This window comes from Geotrypetes seraphini, chromosome 5 (genome assembly GCF_902459505.1).
Source record: "Geotrypetes seraphini chromosome 5, aGeoSer1.1, whole genome shotgun sequence".
Classification (NCBI taxonomy): domain Eukaryota; kingdom Metazoa; phylum Chordata; class Amphibia; order Gymnophiona; family Dermophiidae; genus Geotrypetes; species Geotrypetes seraphini.
Genome location: NC_047088.1, coordinates 12069667 through 12082040, shown reverse-complemented (window position 1 = coordinate 12082040; position 12374 = coordinate 12069667). Strand labels below are relative to the sequence as shown.

Genomic DNA, 12374 nt, shown 5'->3' with positions numbered 1-12374 from the left:
GTGGGTCTATGTGCGGGCAAGAACAGCAGCAACTTCTGACACTCGGAAATAACAGATCTTCAAGAGAGATTCCTGGTCCCCAGCCCCAAAGAGGCGGGTTCCAGCGGAGGAGGAAGAGGAAACAGCCAGGCCCCGAAAATAAAGAACTTCAAGAGAATTGGGAAAGATTGTTGTTTTCACTCTAGATCCCCTGGAAGTGGCATTTGAGGGTGGACATATGCGGTAGACAGAAATAGCTGCAGATCTCTGCAGGGGGGAGGAGAGCCAGAGCAACTGGAATGCACTTTACAATTAGAGGATTATTGATGTTGTAATTAGATAGGAACTCTAAATAATGAAGAAAGGAGAGTGACCCAAATGATGCAGGGTCTGGGCCTGAAGACAAGCGAGAAAAGACTGGAGGACCTGATTATGTCCACTTCGGAGAAAAGGACAGAGAGATATGATGTAACCTTTAAGGGCCAGAAGTTGACCCGAGCTCCCACACTTAAGACTCCTTAGTTATGGTCTTAAATGTGTACCCTATTTCCAGCTGAAGATTCATAAGAACATAAGCAATGCCTCCGCTGGGTCAGACCAGCAGTCCACTCATGCGGCGGCCCAACAGGTCCAGGACCTGTGAAGTAATCCTTTATCTATACCCCTCTATCCCCTTTTCCAGCAGGAAATTATCCAATCCTTTCTTGAACCCCAGTACCGTACTCTGCCCTATTACGCTCTCTGGAAGCTCATTGGCTAAGGCTCTTAACATTTGCATCTCCTCTTCCTATAGGCTAAAGCTCTTTGCACCTGCATTGTGATGTCATAGAGCTTTATGGTTATAGAAACCTGGAAACATGATGGCAGATAAAGGCCAAATGGTCCATCCAGAGCATCCACAATCTCCTCCTCTCCCATAAGAACATAAGCAATGCCTCCGCTGGGTCAGACCTGAGGTCCATTGTGCCCAGCAGCCTGTTCACATGGCGGTCCCAACAGGTCCAGGACCTGTGCAGTGATCCTCTATTTATACCCTTCTATCTCCTTTTCCAGCAGGAAATTGCCCAATCCTTTCTTGAACCCCAGTACCGTACTCTGCCCTATTACGCTCTCTGGAAGCGCATTCCAGGTGTCCACCACACGTTGGGTAAAGAAGAACTTCCTAGCATTCGTTTTGAATCTGTCCCCTTTCAACTTTTCCAAATGCCCTCTTGTTCTTATATTTTTGAAAGTTTGAAGAATCTGTCCCTCTCTACTCTCTCTATGCCCTTCATGATCTTGTAAGTCATGAAGGGCATAGAGAGTAGAGAGGGACATATTCTTCAAATTTTCGAATAATAAAAGAAAAAGAGGGCATTCAGAAAAGTTGAAAGGGGACAGATTCAAAACGAGTGAGCTTAAAATTTAGGTCTGCTGTTAATGTGCCTAATTTATCGGCCCAGTGGCTGAGAATCAGTGCTAGGATCCTAAGTATTTTTCCCCTACCCTAAATCCATCCCTGTTCACCCACTTCTTATGCTCCTACATTTAAGAATTTAGTAAAACGTTGAATGTCAAGTTAGGCACTCAGCCCTAACGCATTTTCAAAAAGGCCAACCGAGGGACAGACACTTTACAAATCTCTGCAGTCGGGCCACAGATTTCAGGGGCCTTGTCAGGCTTCAAAGCCTTGACTGCTGCCATATCCTTCCCCGCCGAAACATGGGCTCCAAGTGCCTCCGTCTTCATTATGGTGATAGTAACACAGTAAATGACGGCAGATAAAAGCCTGAACGGCCCATCCAGTCTGCCCATGCAGCTGGGCCACGAAGTCTGCAAATCTATCAGTGGAAACCTATGCTCCTTGTAAGAATTGGCCAGGTGCATCCAAATTTTTTCTCACGTGACTGACAAATTCAAAAAAAATTATTTCCATGCGCGCAACAAGTTCTAAAAAAAACAACAATTTTTCAGATTCGCAAGTATATTTGTGAGCGACCATATAAAGACTGTGAGCGACGCTCCTGGAATGTGTGAGCGATTGCTCGTGTGCTCAGCTTAGAGGGAACACAGCTAGAAACCTAATTAATATTTTTCCTTCTGAGCCTTTAATCTGGAACGGAACCCCCCCCCCTGAATATCGGGGGAGTACTGTACTCCGCAGACTAGCACTCAGTCACTCTTCAATGAAGGCTCTCGACAAAGTATTCAAAAGCAAGGAAATACCACTCCAAACGAAGATCCAACTTGTCCACGCACTCATTTTCTCAGTGGTCAATTATGGATGCAAAAACTGGACACTAAGGAAACCAGACAGAAAGAAGATGGACTCGTTTGAGCTTTGGTGCTGGAGAAGGATTTTAGGGATGCCGTGGACCGCCATAACTAACAAATCAATTCTGGAAGAGATCAAACCGGCTATACCACTCGAAGCCCAAAAGATGAAGTTATAAGATTGTCTTATTTTGGCCACACTGTCAGAAGAGAAAGATCATTGGAGAAGGTCATCACGTTTGGAAAGGTCAAAGAAACCAGGCAAAGAGGGTGACTTGCAATCCGATGGCTGACCGCATTGAAAACAACCATGGGGGTGACGCTGGAGGACAAAACTGATTTCTTCTTATTCACCAAGTTGCTAGGACTCGAGCACGAGTTGATGTTATCTAACCCAGGGGGTGTCAAAGTTCCTTCTGGAGGGCCGCAATCCAGTGGGGTTTTCAGGATTTCTCCAATGAATATGCATGAGGTCTATGTGCATGCACTGCTTTCAATGCATATTCATTGGGGAAATCCTGAAAACCTGACTGGATTCCGACCCTCGAGGACCGGAGTTGCCAACCCCTGGGTTACACACTTCAAGCAGGGGGTCCCCCAAAGTCTCTCCTTGAGAGCCAAATCCAGTGGGGTTTACAGGATTTCTCCAATGAATATGCATGAGGTCTATGTGCATGCACTGCTTTCAATGCATATTCATTGGGGAAATCCTGAAAACCCCACTGGATTGCGGCCCTCGAGGAGGGACTTTGACACCCCTGATCTAACCCAACCTAAACATAAACATAGAAACATAGAAGATGACGGCAGATAAGGGCCATAGCCCATCAGGTCTGCCCACTCTACTGACCCACCCCCAGGTCTACTATCCTAGGGATCCCACTCCTGGTGACAGGTTCTCTAGCGCATGGGGTTTGGATTCTGGCTTAAGTACTGCATTTTGTAAAATGCACAGCTGAAAAAGAGAAGCAGGAGGTTAGCACCAATAGCCAATCTGAGGCGTCTTTGACCCAGACCATCAATTGGGGAGGGGGGGGGAGCTGCACATACCAGCAGCACTGCAGTGTTGTTTGGTATCAAAAGCCAGGACCCTCTCAGCAATCAACACCAGACTTAACAGCATAATTAGGAAACTTGCTAAAAATCCAGTTTCTCTGCAACATCCCTTGTAAACTGTTTCCAGGACATTTTCTTGCTGCGTCCCCATCTCCCCGGGGTGGCTCAGGGGTCCTTCCCCAGGCTGGAAGCGACACTTACCCGAGTTGCCAGCGAGGGAGAATTCGGCGCCGAAAAGTTCTCGCAGCAGCTGATCGGCTGACCGCGGGGGGAGGGGCGGGGCGGCTCCTCCCCCCTGGCCTGGGTGGGGTTTCCGCGGGCGCCCCAGTTCCGTTAGCAGAGCGCGAGGAGTCGCAGCCGTCGAGTCCCGAAGCAGCAGCGGTGCCCGAGCCCGGAGTCGCCATGGCGCCCAAGACGGTGAGTGGCCGCGGGGGGCTCCTCTGCTCTCCTCACGCCGAGTTCCCGCGCTAAAGCGCGCGCTTCTCTTCCCCTCTGGCGAACTTTCGCCGGCGGCGCCCTCGCGCTCCAGTTACTTAGCGCTACCGCCCGTCCCGCAGCTCCTCTTTTAGGGGGGGGGGAAGGGAGGCGAGATGGAAGTGGCCTGTCGAGCTTTCCTAGAACTCGTCGGCACTGAATGAATCTGGCACGTGTTACCCCCCCTCCCCCCCCACACCCGGGACAGAGCTTCTCGCGCAGCGAAGGAGCCCTTGGGGAGGCGTCTCGCGACGCGCTGCTGAAGGGCGCGTGTCGCCCGGGAGTTTCGCGCGCCGGCCCCAGGCGACCCCGCAACTCTGGTGAAAAAGCCAGGAGTTTCGAGGAGTTGACAGTGAAACAAGGTGTGGTTCCCCCTCCCCCTCCCCCCCCCCGGGTAATAACCGAACCGGCGGTATCTCCGGAAAAAAAGGATCAGCTGTTGAAAGTTTCAGCCTCATATTTTCCATCTTAGGGGTTGGCTCTAGTCATTTCTTCTTCCACGCCTGGTTTTCTGACTCCCTTGGTGCAAAAGCTGCCAACTGCCCTAGTCAAATGCTTGTAGTCGGTTTCGCTCCTGTGACATAGAAGAAATGTATCCAGTTTCCAGTCAGATACATTTTTCTCCAGGATGCTCTTTGTAAGCTGTTTGCTACTCTTGGGCAAATTCAGGGATTGGGTCACTTCCCCGGAGAGCTTACATACCACCACTGCAGAGCATAATGGTACCGTCAAAATGTTTCCATTTTGCTTTGTGTGGCACAGAAGCCTCCTGGCCATCTCCTCCCCCTCCCCCCCCCCCTTATTCCAAGGCATTCACATTCCTGTAACAGTTTGTTCCAGCCTTTCCATAATCTGTCAAAATGTTTCAAGTGGGCAGTGATTGAGGCCTGGGAAGACAAGTGGCTTCTTAGTTTCTCCTGGCCAGCCACTGCTGACTCTTTGGAACTGTCCGGGTGGACCCTGGTTCCCTGGCCTGAGCTATGCGAGAGCCACAGAAGCTGCTGGTGCTGGTCAGTTCTTGAATTGGATCTCTCTGCGTCTACAACCCCTGGGTCAGGATAGCAGCTTCTGGTTCGTTATATCATCTTGGCTTTAAGGTGTTGCAGTTCTTGGTTGTATTATTAGGATGGAGTCGGTGTGTTGAACTTTCACTGTTAATCTGTAATTTGCACCGGGAACAGAAACTTATTATTTTGGAACGCCTGGGACCCATATTTGCAATCTTTGCATGGAAGAGGATGAAGTTTGCTGCTGAACAAATTATAGCAGTCTAATGATGGTATCTGAGTTGTGGGGAGTGCTGGTTTAGTGGCTGGGGAGGGTGGGAGGAGCCTTATAGGGTGGAAGTGGGGAGGGTTTGGAGTGGGAGGGGGGATTTGTGTTGGGTGGCTGATATATTTGTGGGGCAGTTATTGCCTTGGTTTGATATGGATTAGTGGAATGAAATAAGGTACGTGGCAGTCTAGATAGGAAATACACTGCTTTAAATTGTCAGGTGTTGGGAGACAAGAAACAGGAAGTGAATCTGAGGTTCAAGGAGCAACAGCTGGTGTTTGAACTGCTTTGAGGGATGCCCTAGTCCATGTGTTTTTAAAGTGCTTACAGCTTTACACAAACTAGCTGCATCACTAAATATGTGATTAACAGCTGTATTAGCATTAAACTATGGTGTTGAAGGTTTTTTTTTGTGTTTGTTTTGTTTTTTACATGTGGACATGTTGCTGTGAATTAGGTACTTGTGATCTGGATTGACCATTGCCACCCAACGTACTGGGTTTGATATATCGTAGTGGGTTAGTTGCTCAGTTGTATAATATTAAACTTCGCACTTGGACCTGGATTAAGGTGTAAGCAAACTAGGCATATACCCAGCCTAAAACTTTAGGGGAACTCTGTCAAATGTGCTGAGGAGATTAATATTGCCAAGTACCTGGATACTTTTCCAGGATTCTAGACTTATTTTTTATTTTTTTTTAATCTTTATTGATTTTCAAACTTTGACAGTGCAATACAATTAATTGAACATGAACACTGCATAAAACACACTATTAAATACACAATTAATACATAAAACAATCATTTTCTCCCCCCTCTTCCCAATTATTAATACAAGAAGACATATTAGATTCTAGATTTTTATGCTACTTGAAATGAAATGTAGAGGGAAGGCCTTGAAAGATGATTTGGAGGTAGGTGCAGGGAAGGAGACCTACAAATGTACTGTAGATACTTGAATATAAAACTGAGGTAACCATTTTCCCCCTAAAAAGGGGGAGAAAAAAAAAAGGTTGACTCGAATATAAACAGAGATTTTGAAATTTGGGTGATCATGGGTGCGACTTCGGTGTCCTGCCAGCCGAAGTCAAACCCGTCCTTCTCTTAACGATTGTGTAGCTTGAGTAGTTTCCGATACTGGGCTCCCATTGGGTCTGGGAGGAGAAAGAGTACTGGTGTGGAAAGGCAAGGGGCGAGAATAGAAGACCAAAGGGCTTGGGAAGGCCAGTGATTGAGGGATGGAGAAAGGAAGAAAGTGGGCAAGGAGTGTGGAAAAAGGTAAAGGGACGTGTAGAAAGAGGAAGATGAAGGATCGAATTGGGATGGCATGGAAGAGGAAGAGAGCAAAGCCTGCATATACTAGGGTGTTCATGCAACAGGGAAGAAATGTACTCGTGATGTATTCCTGACAACTCAGTGTTGAAGGCAAAATACCTTTGGAAATTGGGTATGCATGATCTAAACTAAACTAAACCTTGGGTTTGTATACCGCGCCATCTCCGCAAGCGCAGAGCTCGGCACGGTTTACAGAGTTAAGAGGAAAGGAACTACAATGAAAGGATATAGGAGAGGGACAGAGAAGATAGAGAGGGACAGAATACTGGAGAATGGGAGGTGATTAGATTTTTGAAAAGATCCAAGTTTTCAAGTGTTTGCGGAAGGATTGGAGGGAGCTTGAATTTCTGAGTGGGGATGAGAGGTTGTTCCAGAGTTCTGTGGTTCTAAAGGGGAGGGATGTTCCAAGTTTTCCTGTGCGGGATATACCTTTTATAGAGGGGAAAGATAGTTTCAGTTTTTGGGAGGGTCTAGTGGAGTGGGGGTTTGAGGAATTCCAAAAGAGTGGGATAACGGGAGGAAGGACGCCATGTAGGATCTTGAAGGCTAAGCAGGCACATTTAAAGAGGACTCTGGAGTATACTGGGAGCCAGTGAAGCTTGGAGAGGAGTGGGGAGACGTGATCGAACTTGCCTTTCAATTCTACTTTTTGCCTAAGCTCCCTACTAAGTTGACAGTGTATCGATCTGATAATCAGTTTATCAGCACTCAGATTTTTTTTTTTAACATGTGACAGCATAGAAAGCATGATGGCTTACAAAATTAACATCCCTTCCGCATTAAGAGTATGAGGTAGTGAAACCTAAGGATGTAAAAACCATATACCCTAAAAGAGGCATGATGGAGGAAGAATATGATAGACGGATTCAAACACCCCAAAGCCCTTCTTGGTGGAAAGGAAGACTTAGAACAATGGACCCTGAGAAGTGACTGTAAAGGCTAGATTTGGAGCAACATGAAAGAAATAGTACAGGAGAAGTCCCTGAGTTACAAACACCCAACTTAAGTGTGACTCGTTCCTAAGAACGTGGTTGCGGCTTCATTTGATTTCACTGCGCAGTATTTCCAGTGGCCTAGACTCCTACACTTCTCCTGTAGCAGATTCAGGAATGACGCTTGGCCACATGAAGAACAGTGTGTGGTTTTGCGTGTTGTGCCTTAGAGGGAACTCTGGTAGGGACAGTTGGCAGCAGAGGTTAAGCAGCAAGAACCGCAAAATTTTCAAGTTCTGAGTTACATACCAATCCAATTTAAGAACAGCTTTAAAAACATAACTTGTTTGTTGAGGATGATAGAGTTGATGAGGGGGAAGGGGTGGACAGCAGTGCCGCTGATGGTCGGGTGTGGAGGACAAAAGTGATGGTCATTGGTTAGGGACTCGCATATGAAACAGAGACCCCCATATTTGAGTATATGCGGTATATTTGTTTGGGGCCTTGTCAGCACTTCTGAGTTGGAACTGAGGTTGAGATCCATTGTCAACAACTCATGGATCATCCCCTCTCCTTGCCAGGAATCTTTTCCATTTTTAATGGATAAAATTTATTATACCAAGTATGTAATGCAGTTACTGATATCACCTTATTACAAACCAAGGGACCCGACACGGTCCGTGTTTCGGAGAACACGCCTTCTTCAGGGGTCCATGGTTGATAAGGTTTGGGATAAATCGCCCTAATCTTTGCGTTGTACTGCCAGCTCGTGACTATCTATCTATACCGGCATTTTTTATACCATTTGTATTGCGGTTTATCCCAAATCTTATCAACCATGGACCCCTGAAGAAGGCGTGTACTCCGAAACACGGACCATACAAACATAGAAATAGACGGCAGATGAGGGCCACGGACCATCTAGTCTGCCCACCCCAATGACCCTCCCCTACCTTTCTCTGTGAATAGATCCCACGTGTCTATCCCATTTGGCCTTAAAATCAGGCACGCTGCTGGCCTCAATAACCTGAAGTGGAAGACTATTCCAGCGATCAACCACCCTTTCAGTGAAAAAGAATTTCCTGGTGTCCCCGTGCAGTTTCCCGCCCATGATTTTCCACAGATGCCCCCTTGTTGCCGCTGGACCCTTGAAAAAGAAGATATCTTCTTCCACCTCGATGCGGCCCGTGAGATACTTGAATGTCTCGATCATGTCACCCCTCTCCCTGCGTTCCGTGTCAGGTCCCTTGGTTTATAATAAGGTGATATCACTAACTGCATTAAATACTTGGTATAATAAATATTGCCTGCCTCTTGTATATATCAGTCTGTTTTTTGCTTGCTGTTCTCGTACTGCAGACCTTGTTGAATCTCTTTTGGTGTTTGCCAATTTTAAAGAGTGTCAGGTGTTCAGATTAGTAAATGCCTTTAACACAAAGAAAAATGATTTTGGATCCTTCTATTTAAAAGATAACCCTCCACTCCTATGTAATCATAAACGACTGTACAACCCGCAACTTTTATATCCCTCCCAAATTCAGTTATTGTGGTGGTTGAACGTGGACCAGATCACGTGTGATGACAGGTGGTTTTTTTCCAAATAACTGAATGCTGCCTCTGCAGTACCTCTGACCTTGGCTAACCCAAAAGTCAAATCTACATTCTTGGCATGCTTAAAAAAAGCACGTTGTGATGTCTTGACTTTTTTCACAATATAAATTGTTGTTTCAAAGATTGATAGAAAATGCGTGTTCACAGAACAACAACGTGTATTTACAAGAATATAAAATAGTTTAAAGGCTGGCTGTCAGTGAAATTCGTAAGGGATACGATTCAACACTGATGCTTCTATTAAACAATTATCCAAGAAATCAAGGCCAGTATAAAGAGACAAGACCATAGTGGAAATCATACGTTCTTCAATCTGAACATCAAGCTCAAAAAAAACTGAAGAGAAAACCATCATCTTAACTTCTCCTTATTGTAGAACAAAATTTCTGAAAGTTTTAAGCTTTCTTACAAAATCTTTTAACAATTACTTTCTAATCTTGATTTCCTGTGGTGGTAAGAGTGTTGCATGGGAGGGGCTTGGTACTGAATAGTTAAATTTTAAGAGGATGTTCTCTTGCATGTGCCTCATAAGTCCATGCTTTAAGAAGGAAATGGATGTAGAAAACATTTTTGTTAGGGATGGATACAGGAGGAAGGAAAAGCTTGGGGGGGAGGGGGAGCAGGGGTTTGTATGTGCCAGTCATTTGGAGACAGACTGTTTATGGCTTTTTAAGCCTTAGATGTAACTTAGCTGTTATCCTCCTAGGATCAAGGCTTCCCATGTTCAGCCCATCCAAGACCTCTGGATTCTTAACTCTTCTCTTTCTAGAGAAACCTAAATGCGTACATTTAACTTCTGTATAGACCACTTAATTGAAAATATTATTTTGACAAGCAAAACTGACTTTTAGCCTTCTCAAGCAGATCTGAAAGTTCTTGGGTTTTCAATTTTTTTTGTTTTTTTTTTGTTTAGCTCTTCCAAAGCGAGGAGTTGTTAAACTAGGATCATGTAAGATTTGTTATGTGTATTAGGCCAGTGTTCTTCAACCACCGGTCCATGGACCGGTGCCGGTCCACAGAAATTTCCTGCCGGTCCACAGGGCCGGCATGTGCATCAGGCCCAAAACTGTGTTCTTTAATTGCCGGTCCGCAGTACGATCGATGGCGTTGTTAATGAGATTATATTGTGTGTGTATATATGAAAAATGAATGGAAAAAATAGTGTTACAATTAGGACTATGGGGGCAGGGTCTGGGGTGGAGATTGGGTAGAGATGGGCAGGGTCTGGCCCATGACAGCCCAGTGTTCTTCAACCACCGGTCTGAGGACCGATGCCGGGCCACAAAATAATTCTTTTATTTCTGCCAGTCCATAGATGTAAAAAGATTGAAGAATACTGTATTAGGCAACAGGAGACCCATTCCTTGCTTTATTTATTTATTTATTTATTTAGATTTTTATCCCGTCCTCCCAGTAGCTCAGAACGGTTTACAATAAAACATTCACAATGGAGTGAATTGGACATACAAGATTATACAGTAGATTTAAATACTTGGACATACGAGACTGTGCAGCAGTGTAAATATAGGGACCATACAGCAAATTAAGAACAGTAGTTTAAATATAAGTAGTTTAGTTTAGATACGAGTTCTGGCTTCATATGAGTGAACGATTAGCTTACCTAGAAATAATGAGTTTGAAAGGCTGTTTCTCGGGGGAAAACCTTAAGGGGCTCATAATCGAAAACAGAAATGTCTAAAATCCTTCCCAAATCGGTACTTAAAGACAGGTCATCCAAGAGCCGATAATCGAAACGGGTTTTAGACGCATTTAAAAACAGCTTAGGCCTTTTTACTGCTGCTGTACGCCCAGAGCTGAAAGGGGCGTTTTTAATAATAATTTTATTCTTCTATACTGCCTTACCGAAAAAGTTCTAGGTGGTTCACAACAAGGTGAGCTAATACATGGGATACAGATAAAATACAAATTAGAATAATGGACTTAAAAAACAGATAAAGACAGAAATCATTTACAATATAATGCAGAAAATACCGGCATAGCAGGGAAAGAAGTAATACATAGAACAGATCAAATACATCAAGTTGAATCTAAGGAACTTGATTGAAAAAATGAAGCAGAATGCATTAAGATACGTGATGAGGGTGGGATTTGGGCAGGACATGGGCTGTCTTAGTCTTAGTCATACTGCAAGTATAACTGAAAGTTTAAATGCCCAGAAGCTATCCAAGGTGACCGGATAACCACTGCAGACATAAAGTACAGACCCCCACACACTTCCCCAGTGATCACTGACCCCCACCGCCGCCATAAAAAGTGGAATAAAAATGTACATACCTGCCTCCAGAACATCAGCACCTGGCATAGGAAAGCCTAAGTAGAGCTGCACAGAGGTGGCTTAAGTAGTCTGGGGGTTGGGCTAGTGAACCATAGAGAGGAGGACCCAGGCCCATAAGCCACTCTAACCATTGCATTCATGGTAAAAACAAATGTGAATCCACCCAAAAACAAAACAAAACCCTACTGTACTTCCATATCGGTGGCACCTGCAGTCATAAGGGCTATTGGGGTGGTAGACAGGTGGGTATAGTAGGTTTGGGAGGGTTCACCATGACCTGCAAGGGAATTGTGGTGAGATTTATGTGGCACCCTTTTTGTGAAGTTCACCGCAGTGCCCTACTACTCTGTTGCCATGTCTGGGTATCACATGCTGGTCCCTCCCACATCCAAAAGGTCTTGTTCTAGGCGTTTTTTTGGATGAGAATGGGGTATAAAGATAGATGACTTAGCAGTCTGGACGATCAGATGGCTGGATGTACAAGTAGACAATTCTAAAAATATATATATATTTTGGATGTATTTTTCAAAAATGGATTTTGGGCATGTCTGACTTTGGGCGACTTATCGACTTAGGCCCAAAACGGACTTGGATGTTTTTTTTATTATTATGCCTCCCCCCCATACCTAAACTAAGTACAGTGGAACCTTGGTTTACAAGCATAATTCGTTCCAGAAGCATGCTCGTAAACCAAAGTACTCGTATATCAAAGCAAGTTTCCTCATAGGTACAAACTTGATATGTTCCCCCCCACCCCCCAAGGCCAGTGGCACTGCTGTACCCCCCCTGAGATCCGGCATTGTTCCCTCGCTCACGAAGGCCCCCCCCCCCGCATGGTCTGCCATCCCACCCACCCGAACACATTGCTTACCCCCATCTGGCACCGGCACCAATGCAACAGGACATGCCGGTGCCCGAAGATCTGCCATCTTCTTTTTGCTGGGCCTTGAGCATCTGCGCAAGCTCAAGGCCTTCAAGTTCTCACTCTCTCTGAGATTCTCGGAGATCTCCGAAAATCTTGGAGAGAGCGGGAACTTGAAGGCCTTGAGCATGCGCAGATGCTCAAGGCCCAACAAAAAGAAGACGGCAGATCTTCGGGCACCGACATGTCCTGGGCATTGGTGCCGATTGGGGGTAAGCAATGTGTTCGGGTGGGTAGATGG

The 12374-nt window shown here is 45.5% G+C and overlaps 1 protein-coding gene across 1 annotated transcript in view; it reads left to right on the top strand.

Moving 5' to 3' along the window:
• The first annotated feature begins 3557 nt into the window (after positions 1–3557).
• The window catches only part of MSN (moesin), a 152464-nt gene continuing 143647 nt past the window's right edge, over positions 3558–12374 (top strand). Inside the window, exon 1 of the mRNA XM_033945391.1 lies at positions 3558–3705. Coding sequence (XP_033801282.1) covers positions 3691–3705 — 15 coding nt within the window. The 5' untranslated portion in view covers positions 3558–3690. The remainder of the gene's footprint in view (positions 3706–12374) is intronic.